Source organism: Thunnus thynnus, chromosome 2 (assembly GCF_963924715.1).
Source record: "Thunnus thynnus chromosome 2, fThuThy2.1, whole genome shotgun sequence".
NCBI classification, from domain to species: Eukaryota; Metazoa; Chordata; class Actinopteri; order Scombriformes; family Scombridae; genus Thunnus; species Thunnus thynnus.
In genome coordinates, this window is record NC_089518.1 from 25,157,379 (window position 1) to 25,184,682 (window position 27,304).

At 43.4% G+C, this 27,304-nt stretch overlaps 1 protein-coding gene across 1 annotated transcript in view; it reads left to right on the forward strand.

The window, feature by feature from the left end:
• The window catches only part of LOC137198603 (zinc finger SWIM domain-containing protein 6-like), a 44,667-nt gene extending 19,977 nt beyond the window's left edge, over positions 1-24,690 (forward strand). Inside the window, exons 2-14 of the mRNA XM_067612456.1 lie at positions 4,555-4,911; positions 6,683-6,831; positions 8,196-8,346; positions 9,954-10,133; positions 10,673-10,843; positions 10,971-11,117; positions 11,450-11,596; positions 12,383-12,643; positions 13,711-13,846; positions 19,038-19,195; positions 19,313-19,476; positions 21,006-21,087; positions 21,210-24,690. Of these exons, the coding sequence (XP_067468557.1) occupies positions 4,555-4,911; positions 6,683-6,831; positions 8,196-8,346; positions 9,954-10,133; positions 10,673-10,843; positions 10,971-11,117; positions 11,450-11,596; positions 12,383-12,643; positions 13,711-13,846; positions 19,038-19,195; positions 19,313-19,476; positions 21,006-21,087; positions 21,210-22,075 (2,969 nt within the window). The 3' untranslated portion in view covers positions 22,076-24,690. The remainder of the gene's footprint in view (positions 1-4,554; positions 4,912-6,682; positions 6,832-8,195; positions 8,347-9,953; positions 10,134-10,672; positions 10,844-10,970; positions 11,118-11,449; positions 11,597-12,382; positions 12,644-13,710; positions 13,847-19,037; positions 19,196-19,312; positions 19,477-21,005; positions 21,088-21,209) is intronic.
• Positions 24,691-27,304: the final 2,614 nt, after the last annotated feature.

Here is a 27,304-nt window from a genome sequence, read left to right on the forward strand (position 1 = left end):
ACACAAAGATATTCTTTTCCATCCATCCCTATGATTAGTATGCAGATTTTCCTGTCAGAATCTCAAGCGGAAGTAAAAGCATTGAAATTCATAGAATATCTCAAAACATTAATTTATGCTTGTTTGTGTCTGTCAGCACACGCGTTCAGACCATAAGAGAAAGAGAGAGAGAGAGAGAGAGAGAGGGAACGTGTGTGTCGGTGCACATGTGTGTGTGTGGAAGTGCAGGTGATGAAAACACACCCGCGGAGAAAAAGGCTTTTCGGTCTACCAGAGGGTTTAAGGCGTAAATATGGCCGCCCCTGGAGCTCAGCTGTGTTATTCCAGCCCGTCCCACACCTAGGACACACACACATGCACACACACACACGCCTGGAGCAAGGTCTCCTGCAGAATAGCATTGATCTCTGTTTATAGTCTCTGTATGGGTGCTTCCTTATAGGACCACACACACGCATGTGCTGATTGTTACTCACACAGACCTACCCTCTAAGATGCTGAAAGGCCTTGTATTTGTCTTTGTAGCCTTATTAATTGGGCCAGTTCATGGAGCAGCAATGAAGGGAAGGCTCCTTTGGCTGTGGGTGGGATAGAAGCGGCGTTAGAGGTGGGGGTTGCCCAACATTTCTCGACCCCTCTTCGACCTGCTGCAGGGCCTTGCTTTTCTTCGGTCGTGGTTCAGATCTCCTTTCAGTAGGGCCTCTCGGTTCAATCCAACCAAACGGATTGGATTCCAGTCCGGTAGCCTTTTTCTCTGTGAGGCTATCTTTGGTCAACATGGAGTAGGACTCAAACTACTGCAGGTGGTCCCGCCTGGATCATAGAGGCTCTAGCAGGGCAGAGCCGGATTTTTGGTGTTGCTCTCTGTTTGTCTGCAGCTCATGAGGTAATTTGATTAATGTCCAAGGCTAAAGTGAATCGGCGCAGGCGAATGGGCCTTAAATATCTATTTGCTTTCTCTGCTTCCCCCTCTTAGCTTTTGTTGACTCACTTTCACACCAGGCCATTTGTTTTATCTCATTTTTTTGTACTGAAATCAATCATGTATTCAGAATCTCTACTCTCTCACGGACACGAATACAACGGATGAGCCCTGTCTGAACTGCATGGTGCCATATTAGATTTAGGTGACAGTCACTCATGAACCAGTTCAGCCAATAAACTTAATGACCTTCCCACTACTGGGCCTGAATTTTCTCCATTGACTTGGAATCTTAATTTGATTGCGGAAATATATGTATGTTGCTCAATCTAATTTACTCAGTGATTTTGGAACACTGAGCACTTTTGTGCTTAGGCAAGCATACCTTTCAGGCCCGGCCCCGATCCCTGCCGACTGCCTTCATGTGGGAAGCTAAATCCTGTTTTATAGGGAGCGTATAAAGGCGGCATTCTTCCGTCGCAGTAGATGTATGTTGAGGGAGCTGCAGGTCTTAGTCTGGGCCTTTCCTCCCTGAAATAAGAGCAGGAGTCCGGTATTTCTGGGGCCCCTTGTTGTTGAATAGACAGAAGTGGTCCTAGCTGGTCAAGAGAGCGCACGCTGGCTTATCGGCACTTATACAATTTCAAAACGAGAGAAAAAGATAGAGCGAAGGGCTATTTGGGGGAATGCTTTGATGTGGGTCCCCCAAAGAGTGTGGGTGGTCTGCAGACCTTTTGTGGGATTTGAACATATATATACATACGCTCATTCTCGCTCGCTCTTTCACACACTGTTCTCGCTCCCTTACACAGCGCTTCGGGCCAAGTGTGATTTCACCAGGGCGGTCAGAAGGGGTTTCTAGGGCAACCTCACAGAGGCCTTGTTCTAAAAATGGCCGCCATGGTTACTTTGAAAGCCAACCCTGGCCTCTTGAACATGCACAGAAAAGAGCCCTGAGCACCACTCGGGGAGGGGAGCTGGGTGGACTGGGTGAGGGGGAAACCAGGCTCTTTAATAGCTAGCACATGAGACATTGAAGGTTTCATACCCACCCAACCAGGAGTCATGGGAGGTGTGTGTGTGTGTGTGTGCATGCATGTGTCTGTGTGTGTGTGTGTATGTACCTAAACAGTAATATCCCTGTACTCAGCGCTTGGCTAAATTAAAAGGGCATATTTGGCGTGGGGGGCAGTTTTTGGTGCCCAGACGATTGGACGGGGAAAGGCGAAACTCATTACCTACCCATCTGTCAGAGAGTGAGAGAGAAAGAGCTGTGGGAATGCGGACGGAGGGAGGGACGGATGAAAAGGGCTTGGAAGGCGAGAGAGAGAGAGTGTCCATTAAAGCGAGGGAAACACAACAGACCTTTGCTTTCGAACAAGTCTTTTATCACTATTTAGTTTTTCATACACCATGTGTTTTGAATTTTAAAAAAAAGTATCCCTGTTAATTTTCCCTATGGGAAAAAGGAAAACATTTGAAAAAGAAAGTGCAGCTGTTTTTATGACAGGCTGATAAGTGTGTGTGTGTGTGTGTGTATAAGAGCGTGTGTGTGTGTGTGTGTGTGTGTCTGTTTGTATCAGAGGTTGATTTTTCTTTGAGCTCTCTCAGCTCCACATGTTTTTGATGTTCTCCTTTTCTCTCCACTCTCTGGACCAGGGGCTACTCTTGAAACACAAGCTCATGTCGCGTGTGCACACAAAACACACACACACACAAACACACACACACATACTAAATGTATTAAAAGCCATTCCTCATTTGTATGTTGTTACACAGCTAAATCAGTTAGCTCTCCATTCGACAAGCAGCTGCACCATGTAAACCTTTTTGTCTCGTTTAAGAGTGACTCAGTATATCTCTCTCTCTCTCTCCCTCTCTCTCTCTCTCTCTCTCTCTCTCTCTCTCACACACACACACTCTCTCTCACAGCTGTAGACGTATAGGCTTTGATCACCGCAGATGCAAGTGGCTGCCACATTCGATCCACACCCGTCTTCTGTGGATATTGTTAACGAACATGTACTTCCTGTGCCAGCTGGCTTTTAGAATGGAAAAGCATATCTCCATGGCAATGTTCTGCAGTTCTGCACTGTCGGATATTTGCAGCCAACACTTCTTAGTTTTGCAGATAATGCTGAGCAAAAGGGCACATATAGGAAAAAACATGGTAATTTCCGTTCTCATGCTCATTTGCAACATCCATGATAATGGAGCTTTTTTTGAATTTTGGATTGATAAAGTGTTTGCTGAAGGCCTCAGTCATAACTCATGTAAGAGGGTATTTAAACAGAGAGGCTGCAGAGAATAAACATAAGCCTTCGTGACCCTGTTTATGTCCTTCTCCCTTTTTCCTCCTATTCACCTGCATTCTTACCGCAACCCGCAACTATCAGAGTAGAAGGAAAGCTGACCACCTGACCTCTGTTCTGCCTGCTTGTGTGCACCTCACCCCATTACCCTCTACAGCATATGCTATGAAATATTCAACTTTCTACCCCCTCTCCCTTTTTTTTTACCTAATGTAGAGGCCCGGAGAACGCTTTGATATCTGCGTTAATACATGCCTGATATCACAGCGATGCATGCATTCAGCCCTTTGATAAACATATTGAAGAGATGTATGTCTTTGCCCCGGTCCACATGCATTTCAGACATCTCTCCTGAACACATAAATGCATTCATAAGCTCCTCTCCATCTCTCCTAACCACTCCCATTATTAATAAATGCATGATCTCACGCTGCGACTCAGTGTGTGCACACAGGTTTGTCTCTTTCATATGCTCATCAGTGTGTGTTTTAGGCCTCTGCCGGAGACCCGCCCTGCTCATTCATATTCATACTCGCATAATGACCAGCCGCGCCTCCGGATAGCGCAGTCAGGATAAGATCAAACGTTATATTCAAACAAGAGGCTGTATTATTCATACTGTAACAGCCGCCCCGACTGCTCACTTCCTCATCTCTTTCTCAGTTCCTCCATCCGAGTTCCTGCATTTGGATTTCTGTCATGCTCATTCACTCTCACTCAGAGTCGCAACAGTGGACTGCAGCTGGTTCTGATCATGCTCTCATGATAAGAGAACATGGGGCCTTTGGCAGGTGCCTGTGGCCAGCTAAGTCTGTTTCATATAATTGGTGAACTCCATCCTCACTGTGTTCATTCTCAGAGAGATTGCTTCCATAATGTCATTTACTAAAGGGCACATTCAACGAGTTGATCGAGTCATCCAGTTCTCATGCGTTTACTTAATAGATGTTTAGGCAAAACATCCAGTTGTTGGTTCTGTGGGAAACACAATAGTTGCCTGATCTCATCTCTATCGTACTGACTGACAGTTTATTCTGATCTTGTCTTGTTGCTCGGGTTAAAACTGATCATTTTTTTATGGGACAAACTTCCCAAAACCCAAACATATTCCATGAACTACCAAAGAAAAGAAGGAAATGTTCAAATTCGAGCAGCTGCAGCTTGAGAAATGTAGCCGTTTTTGCTTGAGAAATCATTTAAAACTTTTCCCTCATCGATTAATCGGTTAATCGATGAAACGTTTCAGCAGAAAGGAAGCTATAACGGAGGCCTTTTACGTACATTGTACTTAACTTTTTCTTTTATTTCTCACCCTCTCAGGTTTCCATCTGAGCGGCACAGTGACGGACCCCGCCACACCCTCGTCCCCGGAGCTAGTATGCAGCGTCAGCGTCAGCTTCGACCGCTGCAAGATCACGGCGGTAACGTGCACCTGCGGCAACAAAGACATCTTCTACTGCGCCCATGTGGTGGCGCTGTCGCTTTACAGAGTACGGAAGCCCGAGCAGGTCAAACTGCACCTGCCCATCTCAGAAACCCTGTTCCAGATGAGCAGAGACCAGCTGCAGAAGTTCGTCCAGTATCTGATTTCGGTCCACCACACCGAAGTCTTGCCTACTGCGCAGAAACTGGCTGATGAGATTTTGTCACAGAACTCGGAGATCAACCAGGTCCACGGTGAGGAAAATTGTGTGTGTGTGTGTGTCAGTGAGTGCGAAGAGGGTCATGTGATCTTGTTAGTTTTTGTGTCTTCCTTACTCTACATGCATGCGTGTATTGACTGCGTGATGAAGGTAAAGTGTGGCAGGATCAATGTTACTCATTAGTGAGATCCAGGCAGTAAAGGAGAGACTGTGTGCCTCTAATCAACACTATAGACCCGTTATTTACCTCTGAGAGAGAGAGAGAGCGATACAGAGACAGAGACGAAGAGGCTAGTAGAGAGATAAAGAAAGGTGCATATCTCTTGTTATCAATACTGTATTTGCTGCTTACCTTAATAAGAGGGAGAAACTCAAGGGCAAACAATACACAGCAAGAGACACCAGTGAGAACACGGAACAGAAGAAGCCATGAAAAAGCATATATGTGTGTTTGCTAGAGAGAAAATAATGAAATAAGGGCATGAAGACGAGGAAGAATGAAGACATACTGGACTTGGAGGAAGGAAGACTATGAGGAAACTGAGAAACAGGGACGAAAAGAAGAACAATGCGAGAGATTTACCTAGAAAGAAGGAAGAACCATGTATGAACATCTTAGAATGCAGGATGGAAATAAATAAAAAAGTCAGATAAAGGGCGATAAAGAGACAAACTGTTGTGATTGAGCGATTTTTTTTTTTTGACAGCCTATTGATTTGTTGCCCCTCCATCAATAATTCTTTAAAATTGAAACATGTCATCTGAATCAAAGCATCTAACTGAATGGCTCCTGTTCATTTAATCTGTTTGAGATTTATGTGTACATACAGTATATTTTTTCAGTCTTTATGTCTTTTACTTTTTCCTTCCGGGAAACAACATTACTTTAGTTTTGAGGGATACAGAAACTGGATTACTGTTTACAATGTTGGGGAAAATTACGTTCACAATACAAAGTGTTATTACAAAATCAATGTGTTGTTGAAACTGTGAGTCAGTATGTTCAAAGGTACATTACAATCTAACTTTTTATGACGAGTAATAGATTCATAAATTCAGTTTTGCTTTGGGGTTGTTTCTATAAAATACACTTGAATAAAGTGCCAAATAACTGGGGTACAGGAGGTAGCATTAATGGAAGAAGGCAGACTACATGAAAATATTCCACATTCATATTATTCACGTTGAATTATAGTTGCAGCTTTTCTCTTCTTCTCTACAGCGTCATGGTGAAAAGTCTTGGAAGCTTTGGTTCAGAAGTAACAATGTGTTAGGGCTGCAGCTTTTTTTCGTTATTAAGTAACCTGAAGACTTATTTCTTGATTAATTGACCTATAAAATGTTAAACAATAGTGAAAAATGCCTGTTTATAATTTCCTACAGTAAAGCTCAGGGTGACATCTTGACTTTTCGTGCTTTGTCTGACCAACACTCTTAACCTTGAAGATATTCAGTTTACTATCATACAGTAAAAGACAAATAATAGCGGCAAATCCTCACAATTGAGAAGCTGGAAGCAGAAGGTTTGGCATTTTTGCTTGACTATCAAAGTAATTGAGGTTAGAATTGTGGTTAAATTGTGGTTGTTGTTGGTCTACTTTTTGAATAGTGACTATTTTTGTGTTTTCCAAAGATATAATATCATAACTAAAGTGTAGAGTTCACATTAACATTATTTAAGTCTATAGTTGCCTATAAAAATATTAATATATCACTCTGTAATAGTAGTACAGTATTTTTATCAGGACAAAAATGATGAAAACATAGTGGCCTAATCCACATATTATATTTATGTATGTGTGTAGGGGCCCCGGACCCCACGGCAGGAGCCAGCGTGGACGACGAGAACTGCTGGCATCTGGATGAGGAGCAGGTTCAGGAGCAAGTTAAGCTCTTCCTGTCCCAGGGAGGATACCACGGCTCGGGCAAGCAGCTCAACCTGCTCTTCAGCAAGGTCAGGAGCCAGTAGCATTCATTCACATACAGAACATAACAACACACATACAACACATACCAACCCTGACTGCCACAGCAACAAGCACACAGTTCATTCTAACCTCTCTCTCTCTCTTTTTTTTTTTTTTTTAAAGTTTCCTTTCCTCTTTACAAGAACACGAAAAATGCAGTCTCACCCTTATCCTTCCCTCTGTATCCTGTTGATAAATATTTTCTCTCTGTCTCTCTCTCTCTAGTGCACTTGTATTCTCTTCAATTCCCTTCTGAAAAGAGGCCTTCCTCTGTTCAAAGTAATCCCAGACAAAACAACTTACATATATTGGCACATACATTAAAAAGTGGCACGCCGCCTCTTAGCTGGAGCTAATTGCAGGATGGAGGGAGAGAAAGAGATATAGAAAGAGGGAAAGCTTGCACTGTATACTACTCTGTACCCACGATTAAACGATTACATGAGAGATGTGTGCGTGTCCGCTCTGTTGCCTGGTATTACGGTGGCAAAGCGAGGCCAGCATTAATGTGCTGTGTGCTATGTAAAGACCGCAAGGCAAGGCCATTATCATCTACCCTGCCCGGCTTTTAGAATGTCTCTCGGCTTCACGCTCTTTGATGCCTGTTCTATCTTTTTCAGCACACACACACACGCACGCACATATACACATACTGACAGACACATACATGCTTGCACAGACACATACACACTCACACCCACGTTTAGAGTACACCGACATGCCCTCAAATCACAAAAACACATGTACTGCGTATGCGTTTGTGTATATACGTAATCCTGTGTCTGTGGCTTTTTCTTGGTGTGTGTTTGTGGATAGAAATGTTTGTTTTGTTTTGTTTTTTTTACAGATTTTTAGCCAAAAAATACAGAGAACTTCTAACAGTATTTCTGTTTCAACCAATTTTACTTGAATTTTATATCTCCCACTCACTGAAGTGGTTGTTTTTTCCCTGTTGCAAGAAGTTGCTGACCACCGTAGTTTACAATAAATTGGGTCCTCTTGCGATTAGCGCAGCTCAGAAGATGCGGTTCGAGAAAGCGAGGAGAAAAGAAGGAGAGAACAGAGCTGCCGGTTTTCCTCCAGTGCCCCTCTTAGAGAAAAAAGAAAGTTGTGTGTTTGCATTGAAAAGTGTTTTTAAAATCATATTTTCACTCAGATTTTTGTAATTTTTTTTCATTTTCACAATACTAGAAAAACAGAAAAAAATCCTGGATTTTACAGTATATTTTCATGCGTTCGTCTGTTTCCTCACAGTCCTCTTTTTACATGTGTTTGTATAAACCACATGTGTGTGTGTGTGCGGGCCTGTATGTAACCGTCCCTCCCTGTCTCCTCCTCTCTCCTCCTCTAGGTGAGGGAGATGTTGAAGATGCGTGACTCCAACGGAGCGAGGATGTTAACACTGATCACAGAACAGTTCATGGCCGACCCTCGGCTGGCGCTGTGGAGACAGCAGGGCACCACCATGACCGACAAGTACAGACAGCTCTGGGACGAGCTGGGTGAGTGGGAAACACACACGCACACAAATTGTCCTACTTAAGTGCACACGTAGAGACAGACACACACACACACACACACACATCTTTCACAGTATGCACAGGCACGGAGAGATTTAGCAAGGTGGGTGATCGAACGCAGACATCGACACAAAGGCACACACGCGCATATTTTTTTTCCCTGTTTGTTTATTTGTCCTTTGTTTCCAAGACAGCCCACACACACACATACACACACACACACACACACACACACACACACTCATCACTGACAGCCCAGTCTTCTCCCCCTGACTGTGAATGCAGGTTTGGCAGCTCAGCAAGAGTGTCTTTGTGAATTACAAGCCGTTTAAGGCAGCACATCGCGCCTCATCAAAACCCCAAATATTATGACCTCCGTAATGTTTTCAAACGCTTCGCATTATATATTTAGTTAATGTGACAGAGTGCTGCTTGCCATGCAGTTGTTTGGTTTGATACAGTGTGTAGTTCCTTTGACAGATGTACTGTACCTACAGCGAAACACTTCCTCACAAACCACAAAACCAACAAGCCCGTCACCAGGACAGCAGTCGTGTTGTCTCCTTCCTTTGTTGTTTCCCTCTAATGTCTTGGTTGATGCTGCTGTTGTTGGCGATGATGATTTTCATTTTCTCCCTTTGGTCTTGTTCTGCACTCTGTGAGGACAGCGCAGTGATCTCATCTGTTTCAATCCCACGTATTTTTGGAAGTGTGTGTACGGTCTCTTTGAAGTCCACACTTCAAACCCTTCTTCCCAAGTCCTTATCACTCCCCCTGATGTGTGGTGAATGCTGCCTCTCGGCACCGCTCTCTCTCTCTCTCTCTCTCTCTCTCTCTCCTTCTCTCTCTCTCTCTCTCTCTCTCTCTCTCCCCCTCTTTTGTCTTTCTCCTTTGAGCTGCAACTACTCCTCTCCTCCAGACACAAAGCCGAGCCTCATTCACTTGTCCTCAGCCATGTCTCCTCGTCCAAATCATCTCCGCTCCCATTTCATTTTCTATTTCCCCCTTTTTTTTTTTCCTGCTCTCCCTCTGTTCTGCACCTTTTGTGTTCTTTTTTCGCTCTTCATGTTCTGTCTTCGTCCTTGTCTTCGTCCTTCCTCCCAAACTCTCTCCGCCTTTTGCATGCATGCATAAAAACAACACAATAACACACAAACACATGCTGAGGAGTGTACATATCTCCAGCAGTCTTGAGAGTAAAAATCCCTGAATGTGCTCGTATCCCAAGAGACTTAGCCACTTTTCATATTCTGTTTGTTCCAATTTACTCCAAAATGATGTGTGTGCAGTCCACGTTGCCTGGGGACTAGTTAAGTTCTCTGTTTTCACAGAGTTTTGTATTCCAGTGCAAGAGGGCGGCAGCATACAAAATGTGCTCTAAAAGAAAAAGGAACGATGTTATGACTGCTGCACATCTTTGAAAACTGCCTCGAGCTTTCAATCTTGCCAGATAGCTGTGTTTAGGAGTTTTTAATCTCAAAAGATACACCTTCCTGCATTGTATGACTCATTGCTTACATCACTGGGAAGTAGGGTAGGTGACTCAAGTGTGTTTGTGTGTGTGTGTGTTTATGTTCGTGTGTGTCCAGGTGCCCTGTGGATGTGCATCGTACTGAACCCCCACTGCAAGCCAGAGCAGAAGTCATCATGGCTGCGCCAGCTGCGCAGATGGAACAGCGTGGATGTCTGCCCCTGGGAGGACGGTAACCACGGCAACGAGCTGCCCAACCTCACCCACTCACTGCCTCAGGGTGCCCATGGCAACCAAGGTCAGAGATTGACAAGTTTTGTATGTTTGTCAATAACATATTTACTTTGTAATAAAGTATCTCACAGTGGAAAAGGTGAGAAGTGCTAAATGTAGCATTTGTACATCAATAGAGGAGCCTCCATCTTATGCATATTGAAGGTTACTGTTTGCATCATTCTGCATGTGTTTGTGTTTCTTCTACCTTACGAAAGATGATCAACCCTTTGGAGATGATTTTTCCATGAAGCTCATTCGCGCTGAAAGCTTCACTTCAGTTCAGATGAAAACAGTGGCAGATTTTCTGCCGTGTAGAAGCTGCTACAGGCTGCCAATCTTCTAGGTTATGGTTATGTTTGTTTACAGTAATTATGCTAATGCGCAAAAATTAACATATTATTAATATTAATATGATAATGCATGGACTTTTCAGCCAAAAGGCAACCAAATGACCATGCAAGTGGGCTAGCTGATGATCATTACCTGCCTTTCTCTCAGCATGTGAAGGTGATCGAGCATTAAATCCTTCCTCCGCCTGTCTTCCACCTCTTTTTCCTGCAGAGATGCGCCCCCACAGGACTGTGTTCACACGGGCTATTGAGGCCTGTGACCTGCACTGGCAGGACCGACACCTCCAGCACATTATCGCCAGTGACCTCTATGCCAACTACTGTTACCATGACAACCAGGAGGGCTCCCTCTTTGACACACGCGGCTCACCCCTGTGGCATGGTGAGTCTGTGTTTACTGTATGTGGGTGTAGGAGTGTCGGATCGGTTGTTTACATCCAGTAAGTTGGTCCGGGAACATGCAGACACAGTGAGAGATGATGAGAGTTAAAACTTTGCCGTTTTCTCAGAACATGTCCCAACGGCCTGTGCCAGGGTGGACGCCCTGCGTTCACACGGTTACCCCAGAGAAGCCCTCAGACTGGCCATCGCTGTGGTAAACACGTTACGACGGCAGCAGCAGAGGCAACTGGAGCACTTCCGACGGCACAAGAAAGGTGAAGCCTCTTTTTAAGGTGTCCATTTTTTGAAGTAATTAACAGAGAGGGAGGTCGTGTTGTTGTTAAATAACATTTTGCTCGAATTCTTTGTCCTTATTAATTTAGTTTAATTTGATGTAAGAACTTGTTCATTTATCTAGTGCAGGTCAAGTTGTTTATTTAGTTTATTGTTATCTTTTCATTTGGTCTATTTGGTGGAGGTCATTGAATAATTTTGGTAATTTCAGTTCAGAAAATATGTGCATGGTTTTACAAGACATCGCGTTAACAGCATACTTCTGTCTGCACTCTCCTTTAACTGCGTCACTGTCTGCTCCGCTTTGTCTCAGAGTTGCTCCATAAAGGCCATACTTCCATCACCAACATGGAGGGCTGGGTGGGACATCCCCTGGATCCCATCGGCACCTTGTTCAGCACCCTGACAGAGTCGGGACGAGCGGGAGAGGAGGGCTCGAATACCTGTTTAGACCTCTCAGGTACTGCTGATTTAACTGGCGTCCCCAATGAAAAGAAATTTACACATATACTTAATATAGCCCTGGTGCTATGGCAACATATGAAACAAAAAAAAGCCAAGAAGATTAAACAGTATGTTGTGTCACATACTTGTGTATCATATGATTTGAATATAACATACTGTATACATGGCGTACATAATTACCACATATAAAACAATACTATAAGTAAAGCATTGTATAAAATGAGCAGGGCTACAATCATGAAAGTACGCAAAGGTTTGTATATTTATACACAGATTTTTATACATTTTTCATTTTTGCACATTCTGTATATTATTCCCAATGTTTTATTTGTGACATTAGATGGCAAAGAGATTTTTTTCAGCCTCATACTTTTCATGTCTTTTTGTATTTCTTGGCTTACATTAGAATGCAGATGTTATAAAGCACAGTTAAAGCGCAGATTCAACTTCAGTCTCTTTGGCTCATCTTATCATGCCTCCTCTCATGTTTTTTAAATTCTCTTCCCCCACGCTCCTCGATCTCTCCGTCCCTCATCGCCTCCTCTGCTCACCGAAATAGCCCTCTCCTCTGAGGTAGAGCAGTGAACAGAGGAATGCTCCTGAGGCGTTAATCTTTATTTTGGATGGTCGCTGGGTTCAGACATCTACTGTGTGACTGACACAGCGGTTTTCCATAAGAGACAGACTCATCTAGCGTCCAGACCTCAGAGAATAACACTGACTACCACCTCACGCCAGCTCACTTCCTTTGATCTACCTCTCATCTTTGTCTTCTTCACAGACTGCTCCAGTGTAGTTAGTCGCGCAGACCTCCAGCGGATGCCCGTGCAGCGATTGCTGGGAGACGGTGAATCCTACGTGGCGCTGGCAGTGGAGACGGCTCTGATTGGCTTAGGCCAGCAGCGGGTGATGCCAGACGGGCTGTACGCGCAAGAAAAGGTGTGCCGCAACGAAGAGCAGCTATTGGCCAAGCTGCAGGAAGTGGAACTGGACGACTCCCTGGTCAAAATCTTCCGAAAACAAGCTGTCTTTCTGCTAGAGGGTGAGAGAGATAACATTTCACCCTTATTCTGCTTCTGCTTTTATTCTCCCAGCAGTCCCCACACATGTACACACGTACACACACGTACACACACACACACACACACACATACATATAAATATATATATATATATATATATGTATATACTGTCTATATACAGTATATATACACGCACAACTCCTCTCTGTCTTGTCTCTCCTCCCACACACCAGCCTACACATTCTTGCTTAAACAGGAAAAAACACATTGGACTCTGTCTCACTATTTATTGTCCTTTCATTTTGTGGTGCAAATAGAGGCTGAGCTGCCCCGGGCCAGACCAAAATGAGCTCTTTACACAGTAACACCAGGGGTATTGTGTCAGCACACATGCGTGCACACACAACAGTGTGTACATTTACAGGACTGAACTGGAACAGAATGCAACGGCTGGGGTTTGGTTATGGGAAAGGGAGAAGGAGGAGGGGGGGTGACACATCCTGGCTGGCCCAACCCAGTCAAGATTTTACTCCAGACCCCACCCAAACCCCAGCCCAGCCCTGCCCGGCCCGACGCGACCACCCACCTCTGGCTCCGTTACTAATAGAGCACCCGGCTCTGAGGCCTCTGCGGGCCCCTGGAGGCTGCAGCCGCGCCACTGTGTGATGTGGTCTGTGGCTTAGGAGCCTGTTGGGGTTTAAAATAACCCACTAGAGACGAGGGGAAGTGGAGGAAGAGGGGGAGAGAAGGGAGAGAGCGCAGGGCCAAGTCTACACACGACCATATGGTTTTTGACGTCACAGTTTGTTTAAATGCCGCGTGGCTTTGACTCTCCCGGGCTGGGAGGGATAGACCAGATAAGTCTCTCCTAAGTGTATTACAGCATAAAAAAGCACAACTCACAGTACAACAGAATGAAAAAACAGTTGTTTTTCTTGTCTGTTTTTACTGTAGATACTATAAAATTCAATACCATACCATAAAATTCATGGATCCAATGAGTCACATAATTGTTAATTTCTTCCCCCTTTTTCATCTGTCACTAATAACCGTTCCCCTTGTCTGTGTTTGTGTGTTTTTTGCACAGCTGGCCCGTACGCTGGCCTGGGGGAGATTGTCCACAGAGAGAGTGTTCCCATGCACACCTTCGCCCGCTATCTCTTCACCTCTCTCCTACCTCACGACGCTGAACTAGCGTACAAAATTGCACTGAGAGCCATGAGGTAGGTACCCTAAAGTTGTGTGTGTGTGTGGCTATAATCATGACAAAATCTTGTTGATCAGATTTCATTGACTTTAATTTGAAGAATTTCATTCTGATCCTTGGATTAAGAAAATCCTCCCAAGTTTGGTCTTATGGAGCCTTTTAAAAATTCCAACTCTTAAATGTACGGCGGTCAGCTCCAAAACATGGCTGTTTTTGTGAAGCCTGTTCGGTACAAACAAATCCTCAAACTGAACTGACTGTACTCAATCACCTCCGACCAAATCAGTAGCTTTTAGCAGTGGAGCTCCCCTCACTGGTGACAAAGAGCACCTTTTCAGCTCAGCAGTGATTCACAGTATGTTACTAAAAGGCATCGAAAACCACAGAAACCATCATGATGTGATAACTGTTGCAAATACTCTGCTGCTGAGCTATTACGCCTAATTTTGTATTGAATTGAACATAACAGCTTGAACCAGCAACATACTGAATGTACTACTGAACTGAAGACAGTCAGACGGTGACGCGTTCACTTACTGACGTGCGTACTAAAGTGCGTACATAGTCAGTGTCTACAAATCTTTGAATTGAATTGAATGAAACAGTTCAAATCAGCAAAGTTACACCTCTATTAAGACCAACCAACTGCATCACTTGCTTAACAACTTATTTTTGCAGATTGCAATCAAGCACACGGCATTCAGGTTTCAGATTCCAGCTGTAAAACTCTGCCATATTTTGTCATCATGGCCAAATCTGAGTTATAAACAGAAGATTTAAGAGGTTTTTACCAGACAGGAACTTTATAGAGGATTGTGTCTGTGTGTGGCTCTGTCCTGTTTGTGGGACTGACTGTGCGTTGTCCATGTGATCTCTCTATATTAAGCTCCTGTGTGTATTCATCTGTGGACAATGTGTACATGTGTATGTGTGTTAATCAGTCTGCGCTGCTGTGTTTTGATGTTGTGACTAGTGGGAGCTGGATCAGTGAATATTAATTACATTAATGAGAGTGTAATTAGTGTGGCTGTAATGAGGAGGAAGCACACATACACACACACACACACACACATGCACACACACAGGGCCAACAGGGACAGGGCAGTGTGGGGAAGATGTTTGTTGTGTTTCTACAAAGCGAGGCCTCTGAGTCCATCACTGGAAAACTGGCAAATGTTCAGTGAATGAATGGGAAGTGAGTTCTTTTTTTTTTTTTTTTTTTTCTTACACCGTCAAGTCTCACAGTTGGACAATTGCAGAACAAAAGGACAGCAAACACAGCGCTCACACCTTCCTGCTGTTAACCAGTTAGGAGGCGGCAGGAATTGAAATAATATGCTTACGAAACCAAAACAATATGGTCGGAGTTTTCATTCAGGAGCCGTGCGGTTTCAAGGTTGCACATCCAGCCGCTGCCTCTAACCCGTGTCCCAAACCTGTTTTCCCTGAGTCAGCCTCTCCCTTCCCTCCCTTGCTACTTCCCTTCACCTTCCCCTGTTTCCTCCCCTCACCTCCTCCATCCTCACTCCTGTGGTGTGAAACCGGCGATTTAGAATAATATGGCCACTTATGGGTGCTCCTGGGAGCCAGGGGTGTCTACTCAGCACATAATGAATGTGTGTAATGTAGCGTAGTGTAATATGATAGCATATACCTCCTCGCTCCCACGGGACGGCGAACAGTTAAATATAGAGGAGGAGGTAAAGGAACCAGGGCTATTTTAATGGACCCATTATAACACTATCATTGATACAAGGAGAGAGAAAAAGTCTAGCTCTCTCGCTCATTTACACACACACACACTTTTTCACTTTCCACTTGCTTTCCCTATTTGTCTTGTACTCTTTCACAGTTTCTCTCAGCTTTTTTTTTAAATGAGAGGAAGTCAGGCTGGCTCCATGCACAAATGCATATCCAGTGAAGTATTTTAAAGCGTGTTTGTGTGTGTGTGTGTGCACTGTGGATGAGGTTAATTAAAGCATGGGAGAGCAGCATATGCTGTGCGATGGCTTGGTGTGAGCGGCCAATACACAAAAAAAAAAAAAAAACACTGCCTATTGGTTCACGAGCTGCCCAGATTTTGAATTCTGCAGCCACAGAAGAAGCAACTCGCTCCCTCTCAGGAGACGGTTCTTATCTCGATTCTTTGGAAGCCAAGGAGACAAATCCCAACCGCTTGTTATCATATAAGATTTCCATATAAGATACCAGTCTTCCAATGCTAATGAATCTAGATCCTCACTATAATCCACAACCTTTGATCCTCCGCATAATCCATAATCTTTGAATATACAGCATTGTTTATCATAACTGCAGCGTTAGGACAAACTGAGTCAATGATATAGCAATGACACGTGCAGGTAGCTGACGTCCCCGTTTCTTTAAGTGAGGTCAGACCGTGTAGTCTGTTACAATTACACGTAGCGCCGTTGAAAACACACAAAACATTTCTGAATGTTTTCCTCTTTCGATCATGCATATATTCATGTGAAAAAGACAGACAGACATAAAAAAAGATGCTCAGAATTCAAGTCGCCATCAGTATTCACTCGTTTTTTTTAGACACATGCTATAACACATGCACACGCACATAATCATAATACTAACAGGTAAATAGACCACTTGAAAACAATAGAGCAAGCAGGTATCAGTAAAAGGGTTCAACTACATTCTTTGTTTTTCATGTTTTAAATTCAGTTATATGCTTACCTATGAGTCAGATAAAATTCTATTGTCGGTGCTCTTTTGACATTTCTTAAAAACAAAAAAAAAAAGCACAAAGATTAAGCTCAAATTAAGGCAAATTTCTTATAACACTGAGAAATTGATCACCGTTTTGATGCTGTGCAGAAAACAGTGCCTCACTCAAAGCAGATGTCACTTTCACGCATACTAGGCACTTAAGAGCTGCGAGCTGAATTTCGGGGGGTTACCTCTCGTCACTCCTGTCAAGACAGCAGAGCGGTCGCGCTGACGGTTTCCAACTTTGAGTTTGTGTATAGAGTGGAGGTCTTCCAGCGGATGTGTAGCTTAGCTGATAGATGTGTGCTTGATAAATTATGAAAGTGAAGGGTGTTTACAGTCAGAAAGGGAAAGGACCACGAGGTAGAGAGGTCAGTAGTCATGGTGATGCTGACCAGCTGACTGGACTGCTTTTTATCAATGTCATACTTCCTTCTTTTTCACTTCTCGGTCTGCATCTCATTCTTCCTGTGTATAAATACGCAATTAAGTGTGTGTTACTATTCCGTAAATAATCCCCCTGATCTACTGAAACTGCAACCCATCAGCTGTTTCTACATATCCGTGTCTCCTCACTATATGGCGTCTGTCTTCTGTGCTCCCTTGCAGACTCACTTCACTCAGTCGCCCTTGAATATTTCTGGTGCGATACGTATTGCTGTGTCCCTTTTTTCAGATGTGACAGGGTGCTACAGTGCCACAGGACCCGTTTGACACCAGAGCTGCTGCTGCCCACCACCACCCCCCCAACCCTCACCCACCCCTCCTCCTCCTCCTCTCACTGCCTTGCACAGGGAATTGATTGCCTCTTACAGCTCACTCTGTTCGTGTTTTATATATCATTGATGCACATTTATATCCGGACGATAAGGCTGTTCTGTAAAGAAATATGAGTTTAATTTGATGTTTTAAGCACACTTGACGTCGAGTTGAGAGTTTGTGTAGTGTTATTGCGCAGAGAAGATGATCATGTTTACAGCCAGTGTGCACCATTTTGTTGTAGTTTACAAGGTGCTCGATGAGAACGCACCTGCGGCAGCAAATTTACTGTACTTGTGCTCAGACTGAATGCTTCACAGCAATCCATGAGGATTTTTTTTTTTTTTTTTTCATCATTTGTTTTTTTTTTTTTTTCTCATGGAACAATAGCCCAGTATGGATTTTCCTCCCAACATTTTGAAGAGGTTATTTTTCAGCAAGCCAGGCCTCTCAAGCTCCCATCCAATGGAGGCCTCTGGCTCTCTGGTGAAAACCAAACAAAGACAGGAATGTTGATGAGGCCTCCATCTTTACCCAGGGCCCTTTTTTTTTTTTTTGCTTTGCTACACCCCAGGAATCTTCCAGAAGTCCCCAGTGTGGTGGGAGCTTTTAGCAGCTCTTTAGATGTGTGTGGAAGGAACCTGGCTGTTGCTAAGGCTTCCAAACATCTCCATTTTACACCAAGTGTCAGTGTTCACACTCTGGCGTATCTCGACCGGGTTTTTGTCACCTTCTCTCTCCAAGTGACGAGCCCCCATTTGTGCCCTCTTGGGCAAAACCGAGTGACGAAGAGGCTGTTTTTGTACATGCCTTCACTCAGGTGGCAACAGTATCACATGCACTTTGCTCTGAAATTGAAACTGGCATTTAGCATCACATTGCTTTTACCGGGCTGCTTTGATGTGTTTTCAAAAGGGCAGGTGTGTGTGTCTGTCTGAGCGTATGCGTGTGTGTGTGTGTGTGTGTGTGCTGGCTCTTTTCATTCATGTGTGTCGGTATTTGTTTGATGTGTGTCCAGCCTTACGGGGCTGGAAGGTGAATTCCTTAATTTCCCCGTGGACTCAATTAGCTTTGTGATTGGCTGAGAGAAGGCCAGGTTGTGCTGTCTTCTGAAGGAAAGAAGACCTTTGAAACTGAGGTGGGAGCGGAGGGAAGAGAAGTGAAGCAGAATAGGAGATGAGCTGGTCACAGTGGTAATGGTGGTTTTGCTCATGGTGCTGGTGAGGACCTGGCCCTGTCAGTGTTATTATAATGAGAGAGAGAGAGAGAGAGAGGGGAACTAGAGAAGCTTCTTCATCCACTAGCAGGTGTTGCACGGCTCTGACTTCATTATGACCAATTAGAGTGAAGAAAATACTAATTATACCTTGGTTTCTAGGTGATTAAATACTAGGTTGGAAGTAAATTGCAGGGATAGGATAACTGTAATCCCCCTGTGATCACTGAAGTCATTTTCATTTTGAAGTCACTTTCAAACCACTCATAATGAAGACTTTCTCTGTCTTTACAGTATTTCTGTCTGTCTTCTTGTTACTGTATGAAGAAAGTGTGATTTTGATCATTCATGGACTCTTGGTGTCTCTCTGATTATCATTCTCTCCATCTCTGTCTTTCTTATTCTGAAGCATCATTCGTTATATGATATATTTAACTGAAGTAAATTGTTTTCTGCAGAGTATCATCTTCTCTTTCTGTCTCTCCATCAGGTTGCCGGTGTTGGAATCGACGGCCTCGTCCGGTGACCTGTCACGACCTCACCACATCGTGTCCGTGGTGCCCAACCGCTACCCACGCTGGTTCACCCTGAGCCACATAGAGTCTCAGCAGTGTGAGCTGGCCTCCACCATGCTCACTGCTGCCAAAGGTGCCGACATATTCTCAAATACACGCTGACATAAACATATATAGTACACGGAAAAAAGCTATGCCGCTAACATATCCTGTTCTAAAACATTCCTGTCCTGTTCCCTATCTCTTCCAGGTGACAGTCGCAGGCTGGAGACAGTCCTGGAGTCCATCCAGAAAAACATTCACTCATCGTCTCACATCTTCAAACTGGCACAGGATGCATTCAAGATCGCCACTCTGATGGACACCCTGCCTGACATCACACTTCTCAAAGTCTCTCTGGAGCTCGGACTGCAGGTATGCAGACACGCCCACGTAGTGTGGGTACTATGTTCAATATACTTATATCTATTTTTAATATTTCAAATTAATATCAACCAATATTCATTCATTTGCAATACTCTACTAATACTGAGTCACTATAAGGCCACTGTTTATTTTTTAAACTGTTAAAACCCTGAATTCTGTCACACTGATTATTACTGAGTTTTAGTTTTTGTTGTGTCAGTGATAACCTAACCCTAACCCTAAATTTCTAGTGAAAAAAGTGAACAGCTCTTGAGCCTGCCATAATGGTTCACTTATGTTTAGATCTGTTGAATTGAGAGGTTGTAAACAGAATTTGACTTCATAATTGTGTTCATGAAACCTTGATACTGTAAAACTAGTTTTTAAAAAAAAATGTGTGATGGCCTTGTCATCGTGGAATATGGGATCATCATGAGGGAACAGTATTTGCACTATAGGGTGCACTTACCGTCCTGTGAAATGGCTTCATATTGCATGGCCATTATACGACTATGCAGAACAATCACCAGACTTCATGTCTCCCTTGAGTTGTCTACTATACCATCACAGATCCACCTCTGTGTATCCTTTAGCTTTCTGCAAATCTAAACATGTCTGAATGTTGGGAAAAGGGTTAAAGATGACTCAGAGGACCTTATTACTGTGTTCCCTCCTTATAGCGTCTACATTTTGTGCACCTTAGACTGGAATATGAGTGCTGGTGTTGGATTCTAGTGCTTTCTGAATGTTAGCACCACCAGAAGGACCGGCCTTGTGTTGAGCTCAGTTTTTTATTTTTCAGATTGTCACAGAAATTTCCCTTAAATTCTTAACTACAGACACCGGAACATAATTTTTGTTTTATTCAGCAGTATATACTGTACCTTTTAGCTGGCTGATACATGTTTGACATATATACTGTATGTCATGATGACCCTTTTTTCTTACTAAATTAAATACAGTATATTTATTAAGTTTTTTATAAGGCTTTTGCAGATCAGGCAAGAGCTCTTTATTGCCTTTGAACCTGGAGCAATTAATTTTGCTTCAAAAACTCAAAAATTAAAATGATGCTTATCAGTTCTGTTTTGAAGCTCGCTCCACAGTAGAACTGTGTAGCCTCCCTTTGTCACTATGTTTTAGTTACTTCACTTATTTTTATGCGATAACAAAACTACTTTAATTTAATGCTAAATTTTCCTTGGATATATTCTTAAATTAGATTTTCTACTTTGTATCATTTGAATGCCAAGTTGGATTTTTTTATTATAACTCTGTTAGGTTGTATTGTGCTGTGTATAGCTGCCGTGTGCCTCAGCTAGTATAAAATACAATTGCAAAGGGAAACAGTAAAAAAGGATTGATGGAAATGAAATAAAATCTTTTCCCATATAGTTCCTTAGCTACGGCGTTGAACAAGACCTATTCAAAATAAATATTTCAGCCTTATTGTACAGTTTGTTGCAAGGTAGAGTTTCATTGTTGAAGCATTTTTTTCTACAACTCACCTGACGTCTTTTCTTTTCCATCTTGCTCAGGTGATGAGAATAACTCTGTCCACATTAAACTGGAGGAGGAGAGAAATGGTGCGCTGGTTAGTCACATGTGCCACTGAAGTTGGTAAGTGACCCAGACTACTTAGTCGTTTATCTTTGGTTGTTTTAAAATGTGCATCAGGTGCAGATTGTGCTGCTTTCGCTCCCAACTTTCTCTTCATTCTCTCCTGTTTGTGTGTGTGTCAGGAGTGTACGCCCTGGACAGCATCATGCAGAGCTGGTTCACCCTCTTCACCCCCACAGAAGCCACCAGTATCGTGGCCACCACTGTCATGTCCAACAGCACTATCGTACGCCTCCACCTGGACTGCCACCAGCAGGAGAACCTGGCTTCATCCGCCCGCACCCTCGCCCTGCAGTGTGCCATGAAGGACCCCCAGAACTGCGCCCTCTCCGCTCTCACACTCTGTGAAAAGGACCACATTGCCTTCGAGACAGCCTACCAGATTGTACTGGACGCGGCGGCGACAGGGATGAGCTACACACAGCTCTTCACTATAGCGCGCTACATGGAACACCGCGGTTACCCCATGAGGGCCTACAAGCTGGCGACGTTAGCCATGGCTCATCTGAACCTCAGTTACAACCAGGACACGCACCCCGCCATCAACGACGTACTGTGGGCCTGCGCGCTCAGCCACTCGCTAGGGAAAAACGAGCTGGCCGCCGTTATCCCCCTGGTGGTGAAGAGCGTGAAGTGTGCCACCGTGCTATCTGACATTTTGCGGCGGTGCACACTGACCACGCCGGGCATGGTGTCGGCACTGCACAGCCGCAGAAACTCTGGGAAGCTGATGTCCCTGGACAAGGCGCCGCTCAGGCAGCTGCTGGACGCAACCATCGGGGCCTACATCAACACCACACACTCACGGCTCACACACATCAGCCCGCGTCACTACAGCGAGTTCATAGAGTTCCTTGGGAAGGCCCGGGAGACTTTCATGATGGCTCACGACGGACACATTCAGTTCACGCAGTTCATAGACAACCTGAAACAGATCTACAAGGGCAAAAAGAAACTAATGATGCTGGTGAGGGAGCGGTTTGGCTGAGGGTGAGGCTGGGGGTTTGCCAAAAGCCCCCTTTCCCACTCTAGTACTTTTCTATTAACTTGAGTCTGCCTTTTGAACTTCTTTTGGACTTATACAATAGACAAGTGAAAAGAGGGATGTGACTTGTACAATGAAGCAAAAAGAGAAAGGAAAAGATGACAAAAAAATCAACAGAGCCACACGCGGTATTATTGTTCTTGCTGTTGTTATTGTTATAAACATTATTACTATTATTATTATTAATAATATTATTACTACTATGTGTACAGAAGTGTTTTTATTTTTCAGAAGAGAGGAAATTTGTCACGTTGTGAATGTTGTGTGTATTTCTCTACATGTGTGCGAAAGGAAAATGAAAAGTGAAATGGCTTTTTTTTTTTTTGTTCCTTTTATTTTTTATGATTTAAAACATCTTTTTTCCCTTTTTCAGTGTATATTGAGTTATATGTTGTCAAGTGGCTGAAGCCCTTCTACAATAGCGCTCATGTAAAAACAAAAAAGAAGAAGAAGAAGAAGAAGAAGAAGAAAAAAAAAACCGTCTCGGCATCCTCAAAGAGAAACTAAGGCTTTAAACCACACAGAGCACCTCCCTTTGTCCAGGCCCTCACCTGTGGGTGCTGGGCAGCACTGCACAGCTTAACTCGGCTCGGCTCGGCTCGGCTTGGCTCGGCACAGCTTGGGTTAGCACTGACAGAAAGCCGCCATCAGCATTTCTCCAGACAGCAGTAGCAGCAGCAGCAGCACTTCAGCAGCCATTAGTTTTCTCTGGGTCCCAGGCATTTGCTTCATTACACACAACGATGCTAACTCTTGTTGTTGTTAGTGTTGTAATCTCACCCACCTCTATAATGAGGACCTGTTTTAGACAGAGGACAGTATACAGGCTCTACAGTGATGGCACATTAAGCAAAGATAATGAGTATTATTGCTACATTAATGTAATGTAGCACAGCTGTGATTTTTTAACAGCCCAAATTGGACTTAATCACTGATATAGTTGAGTTTTCTAGTTGAAACAGATACCCAGAGGGAGACGACTACCTCATGATACGGTATTGAACCTGCTCCCAGTTTATTTATGCTATCATGATATTTATCATGTATGATAGCTGACAGTGTTAATTAAACAGGAGTTTCACTAGCGAGACCAAGGTTATGAGGAGATACGGAGTCAGATTCCTGCTGAGTGCTCCTGCGCTCAGCTCTGCTGTACGTCACCGCCCCTCGCAATGAACGGTACTTTCACCCCAAAAATTGGCGACAACGCACTCAGACGACGTGTCAGTATGTCAGTCCCCCCCCCCCCCCCCTCTCATCTCTACAGTATAGCCACCATTGTTCGGTATCTTCGGAACAGGCCAGTGTCATTTCCCTCTGTGCATGTGAATCATAGAAATGAGACTTTCTACTGTTATAGTTCATTGTGTGGAACCTTCAGTAATTGTCAACCAGAACGTTCTCAGGGATTTCTCTACACAGGAAAAAGGTGGAACAAATGAACGACTGACTACAGGAAGAAGAAGAAAAAAAAAAAGACAAAAACATGACACAACATGAGCGAGCATTTATTGTACTCTGTATATATGCCATAGTATATGTCTGAATATGGAGGATCTGAAAGTATATGTTAACTAATTTATACAGAGTATTCTATGTAATGTGAAATACTTGAAGCCGCTGTAGTTTGCTCTCTCTCGCTCTCCTTCTCTTTCTCTCTTTTGTCTTCTCTTTATTCTTTTTCTTTTTGTCGAAAAACAGAACATATCAGAATGACTAGACTGAGCTTGTTGACGGGCTTTTTGGACTCACGGGGCCGCACGTGTTCATACTTGAGACGCTGGATCCCGTCAGAAAAACGCAGGTTGAGTCAAATTGGTGATGACGGAGAGAAACGTTGTTGTCTTACTTCATTCCTGCTGACTAAAGCATAGAGAGAGAAGGAGGCCATTGGTCGATAAATGTTTGAAAACACAATACAAGAGTTCTTGAAGTACTTAATTATGCATGTAAGCTGTTGTCCTAGCATATTTTTCCATGGAATCCTATGGGAAATAACTATAATGTGCTTTATACAGGAGCTAATTGGGGATGAATCTGGCTTCAAAAAAAAAAAAAATCATGTATTATGTGTCCAGCCTTACATGCATTTAAGGACATTTCTTGGCTGAAGTCTGCCTCATTCTGCAGTAATATAAACCTTATCAGAGTAACTTAATAGTAAAAGACAATTATGCACAGGTTCAGTCTAGCTAAGACAAACACAATGAGTCTCCTCACTTCCTCCCCTCAGTACACGTAACACCAGTGTCTCCTCTGCAATGTTCAGCTGTCCTATCATTACTTGCCTTTTTTTTTTTTTTTTTTTTTTACCTTCTTTATATCAGATTTTTTTTTTCTTTTCTGTGCATCTTTTTCTATCTTGCGTTCATTAAAGATAAAAGCAGCCTTTTCTCTTGCCTTGTCTTAACGCTTTAAAGTAACCAAACAGGAGATCTATCTAACAACCAAACGCGTTCTAAGAGGTGAGAGACAACCCACCTTGGTCCCAGCTTTAGTGTCCTTAATTAGTAAGTGAATGGCTGTGTAACTCATGCTTTAACAAAGCAATTCCTCACGTGTGTTTGGTGAAAAATACGTTGTCCAGTGTCTCTTGTTCTCTTCAGAAACAATTTCCTCTGAGTCTTTCTAGCTGTTTTTATTTTAGTTTTTTTTTTTTTTGTTTGTTTGTTTGTGTAGGAATCTTCTGCTCTCCCATTTTATTTATTACAATGACCCATGTATACATGCTTATGAAATTAAGATTTGATACACCGATATCAATTTATTTATGTAACTAAATCACTGTTTTATAATCTTGTTATTAATGAGTCAATAATTGATTTTTTTTTTTGTTTTTCGTTTTTGTTTTAATAAAAGTTAGTTTTTTGAAATGTACGTTTATGTCCTCTCAACGCTGTTTTTTGCACCCTGACACACAAAAAAAAACAGGAAGAAGTCTTTTTTTTTTTCTTCTTTTTTTTAATTTTTTTTTACAGCTTCTCTTTTGTCTCAGAGAGTCTGTCATGGATCATTATGGGACGCGGTCTGTGAGCTAGAAGGCGTGCGTTGGTCGGCGTGTCAGTGAGCGCCAATCAGTCAGGACGGTTCAGATCTCCATCAAATGGTGGTGTCAGGAGAAGGCAGAGAGGGATCACTCTCGCTGGCAGCAGCTTTCACGCTGTCATCCCGGCGAGCTGACGAGGAATATGAAATGTATCAATTGATATTCCCATGGTCTTTGTAGCTTCTGTCAGGCAGCCAGGCTCAGCCAACCACAATAACCTGTTTACATGCATCCAACACTGACAGTGGTGCCACAGGATGACTAAATCAGTGTATGTAGTTTGTCAGGTGTGTGTGTGTGTGTGTGTGGACATGTTTTTGTGCATGCTGCTTCTTGTTTGCATGCTTTTGTGTGTCTTTCCTGTGAATGTGTGTGTGTGTGTGTGTTAAAGCCTTTAGGGAGTGAATGGGAACAGGTGGTAGCTCCAGACTACAGGAGCTCCTGACAGCAGTAAGGTCCCCCGACTCCCAGCCCCTCATTAAACATTGACACAAAAACACTGCAACTGTCTGTGTGTGAACAGTAATGAAGCGCAGACTGCTACACCAGTATACACATGGCAACTTAGCACAGCACGAGCCCTCAGCCCGCGCACGTGTGTGTGTGTGCGTCGTCCATCTGTGTGCGCTCATTAATGAGGCACATTTGTCCATAGAGGTGTCCACTTGGATATTGAGGAATTCGTCAGGTTTAGCAACAAAAGCACCAGTCGGCTGTCAGAGGCCAGACAGAACTGTCCATTTGTTATGTGATGGATGCCTGCCTGTGAGAAATAGTGTGTGCGTCTGAGCATAAAAACACACTTATGCATGTGTGTATCCATGCGAGTAAGCGTACACCTGTTCCTGTGTGTGTATGTGCGTGCGAGAGAGAGAACACTTCCTGTGTGTCTGACCTGTGCTCAGGTCCCTGCTCAGTTCCAGTTGGTAATGACATCCCTTGGGTATAGAGCGGTGCAGCAGCCTCCTCCGGTCTGTCTCACTGTATACTTCTAATGACATCATGATCACACACTGGCCCCTTTCATGCCAAAAGCCCTCTTCCTCACTATCACCATCAAAACTCTTATCTGGAGCATTCACTCCCTCTCCTTCTCTTTCTCTTTCTCTCTCTCTCACACACACACACTGTGCCACGGCTTTACAACACATCAAGGACTTGACATTTTCTTGCAGAACTGTAGCTCTATTATGCTTTAAAGTTTCACCTATAGAAAGCAAATTTTGAAGCTGAACAAAAAGCAAAGCATTTCTGAGTTTCAAATGTGCTGCGTAGGACAGATTATAGTGGCAGGTGAATGCTGCAAAGCAGAATGTAGTGTATGCTGCTTTACTTTAAAAGTCATAATCTGCAGACAGGGATCAATGTTCCTCAACATAAAAACACAGGAGTGTCCTGTCATCAGATTTAATTGTTTCAACTTTGTTGCTGAGAAATCATGTTTTTTCTTCTTTTTACCCTCCTGCTCCATCTTGCTCCCTATATTTGAAAGGCCTTTGCTCCAACCAGAAAAAAAACATGGGTGTTCTGTGGTCTTCATAACAGGCTCCATGCAAACCAGTGGATGACGTCATTGCATGCTATGTCCATCTTTACATATGCAAACCTTAGTTGTTGTGTTATGTTATTTTTTTTCACCTGTTATCCAACAGAAAGTTGTGTCTTCAAAGATATTTTTGTGATCTCACAGGTGAATACTTTTTGCCTGGAGTGATAAAATATTTGCCCAGGGCGAAACAAATGTTTGGATCCAATATTTCCACAGAGCGTGTCCCCCTGCTCTCCTCTTCTTTGCTGGAATGTATGTTAAATCCGCTGAGCAGGCTGCAACAGTGGCTGGAATTAGTGGATTTAAAAATTGGTTTCATTTTATTATTCCAGGCAGAAATTAGACATCTGTGGTTCCCTGAAAATGATGTGAGGGGACGCTACGTGACCACAGAGTAACATACGGATTGCTGAGGTCACAAATGTGTCACATTTCCGTCAGTTCGATACTGCAGATCGCTCTAAATACTGTGATACCCATGAGCCTGGGCTGCCATTGCTATCGCAGAAGAAACCAGTCAGAGTTGCCAATCAGAGCTGTAGCAAATTTAAAACACTTAATTGTTGCACTAAGCTAT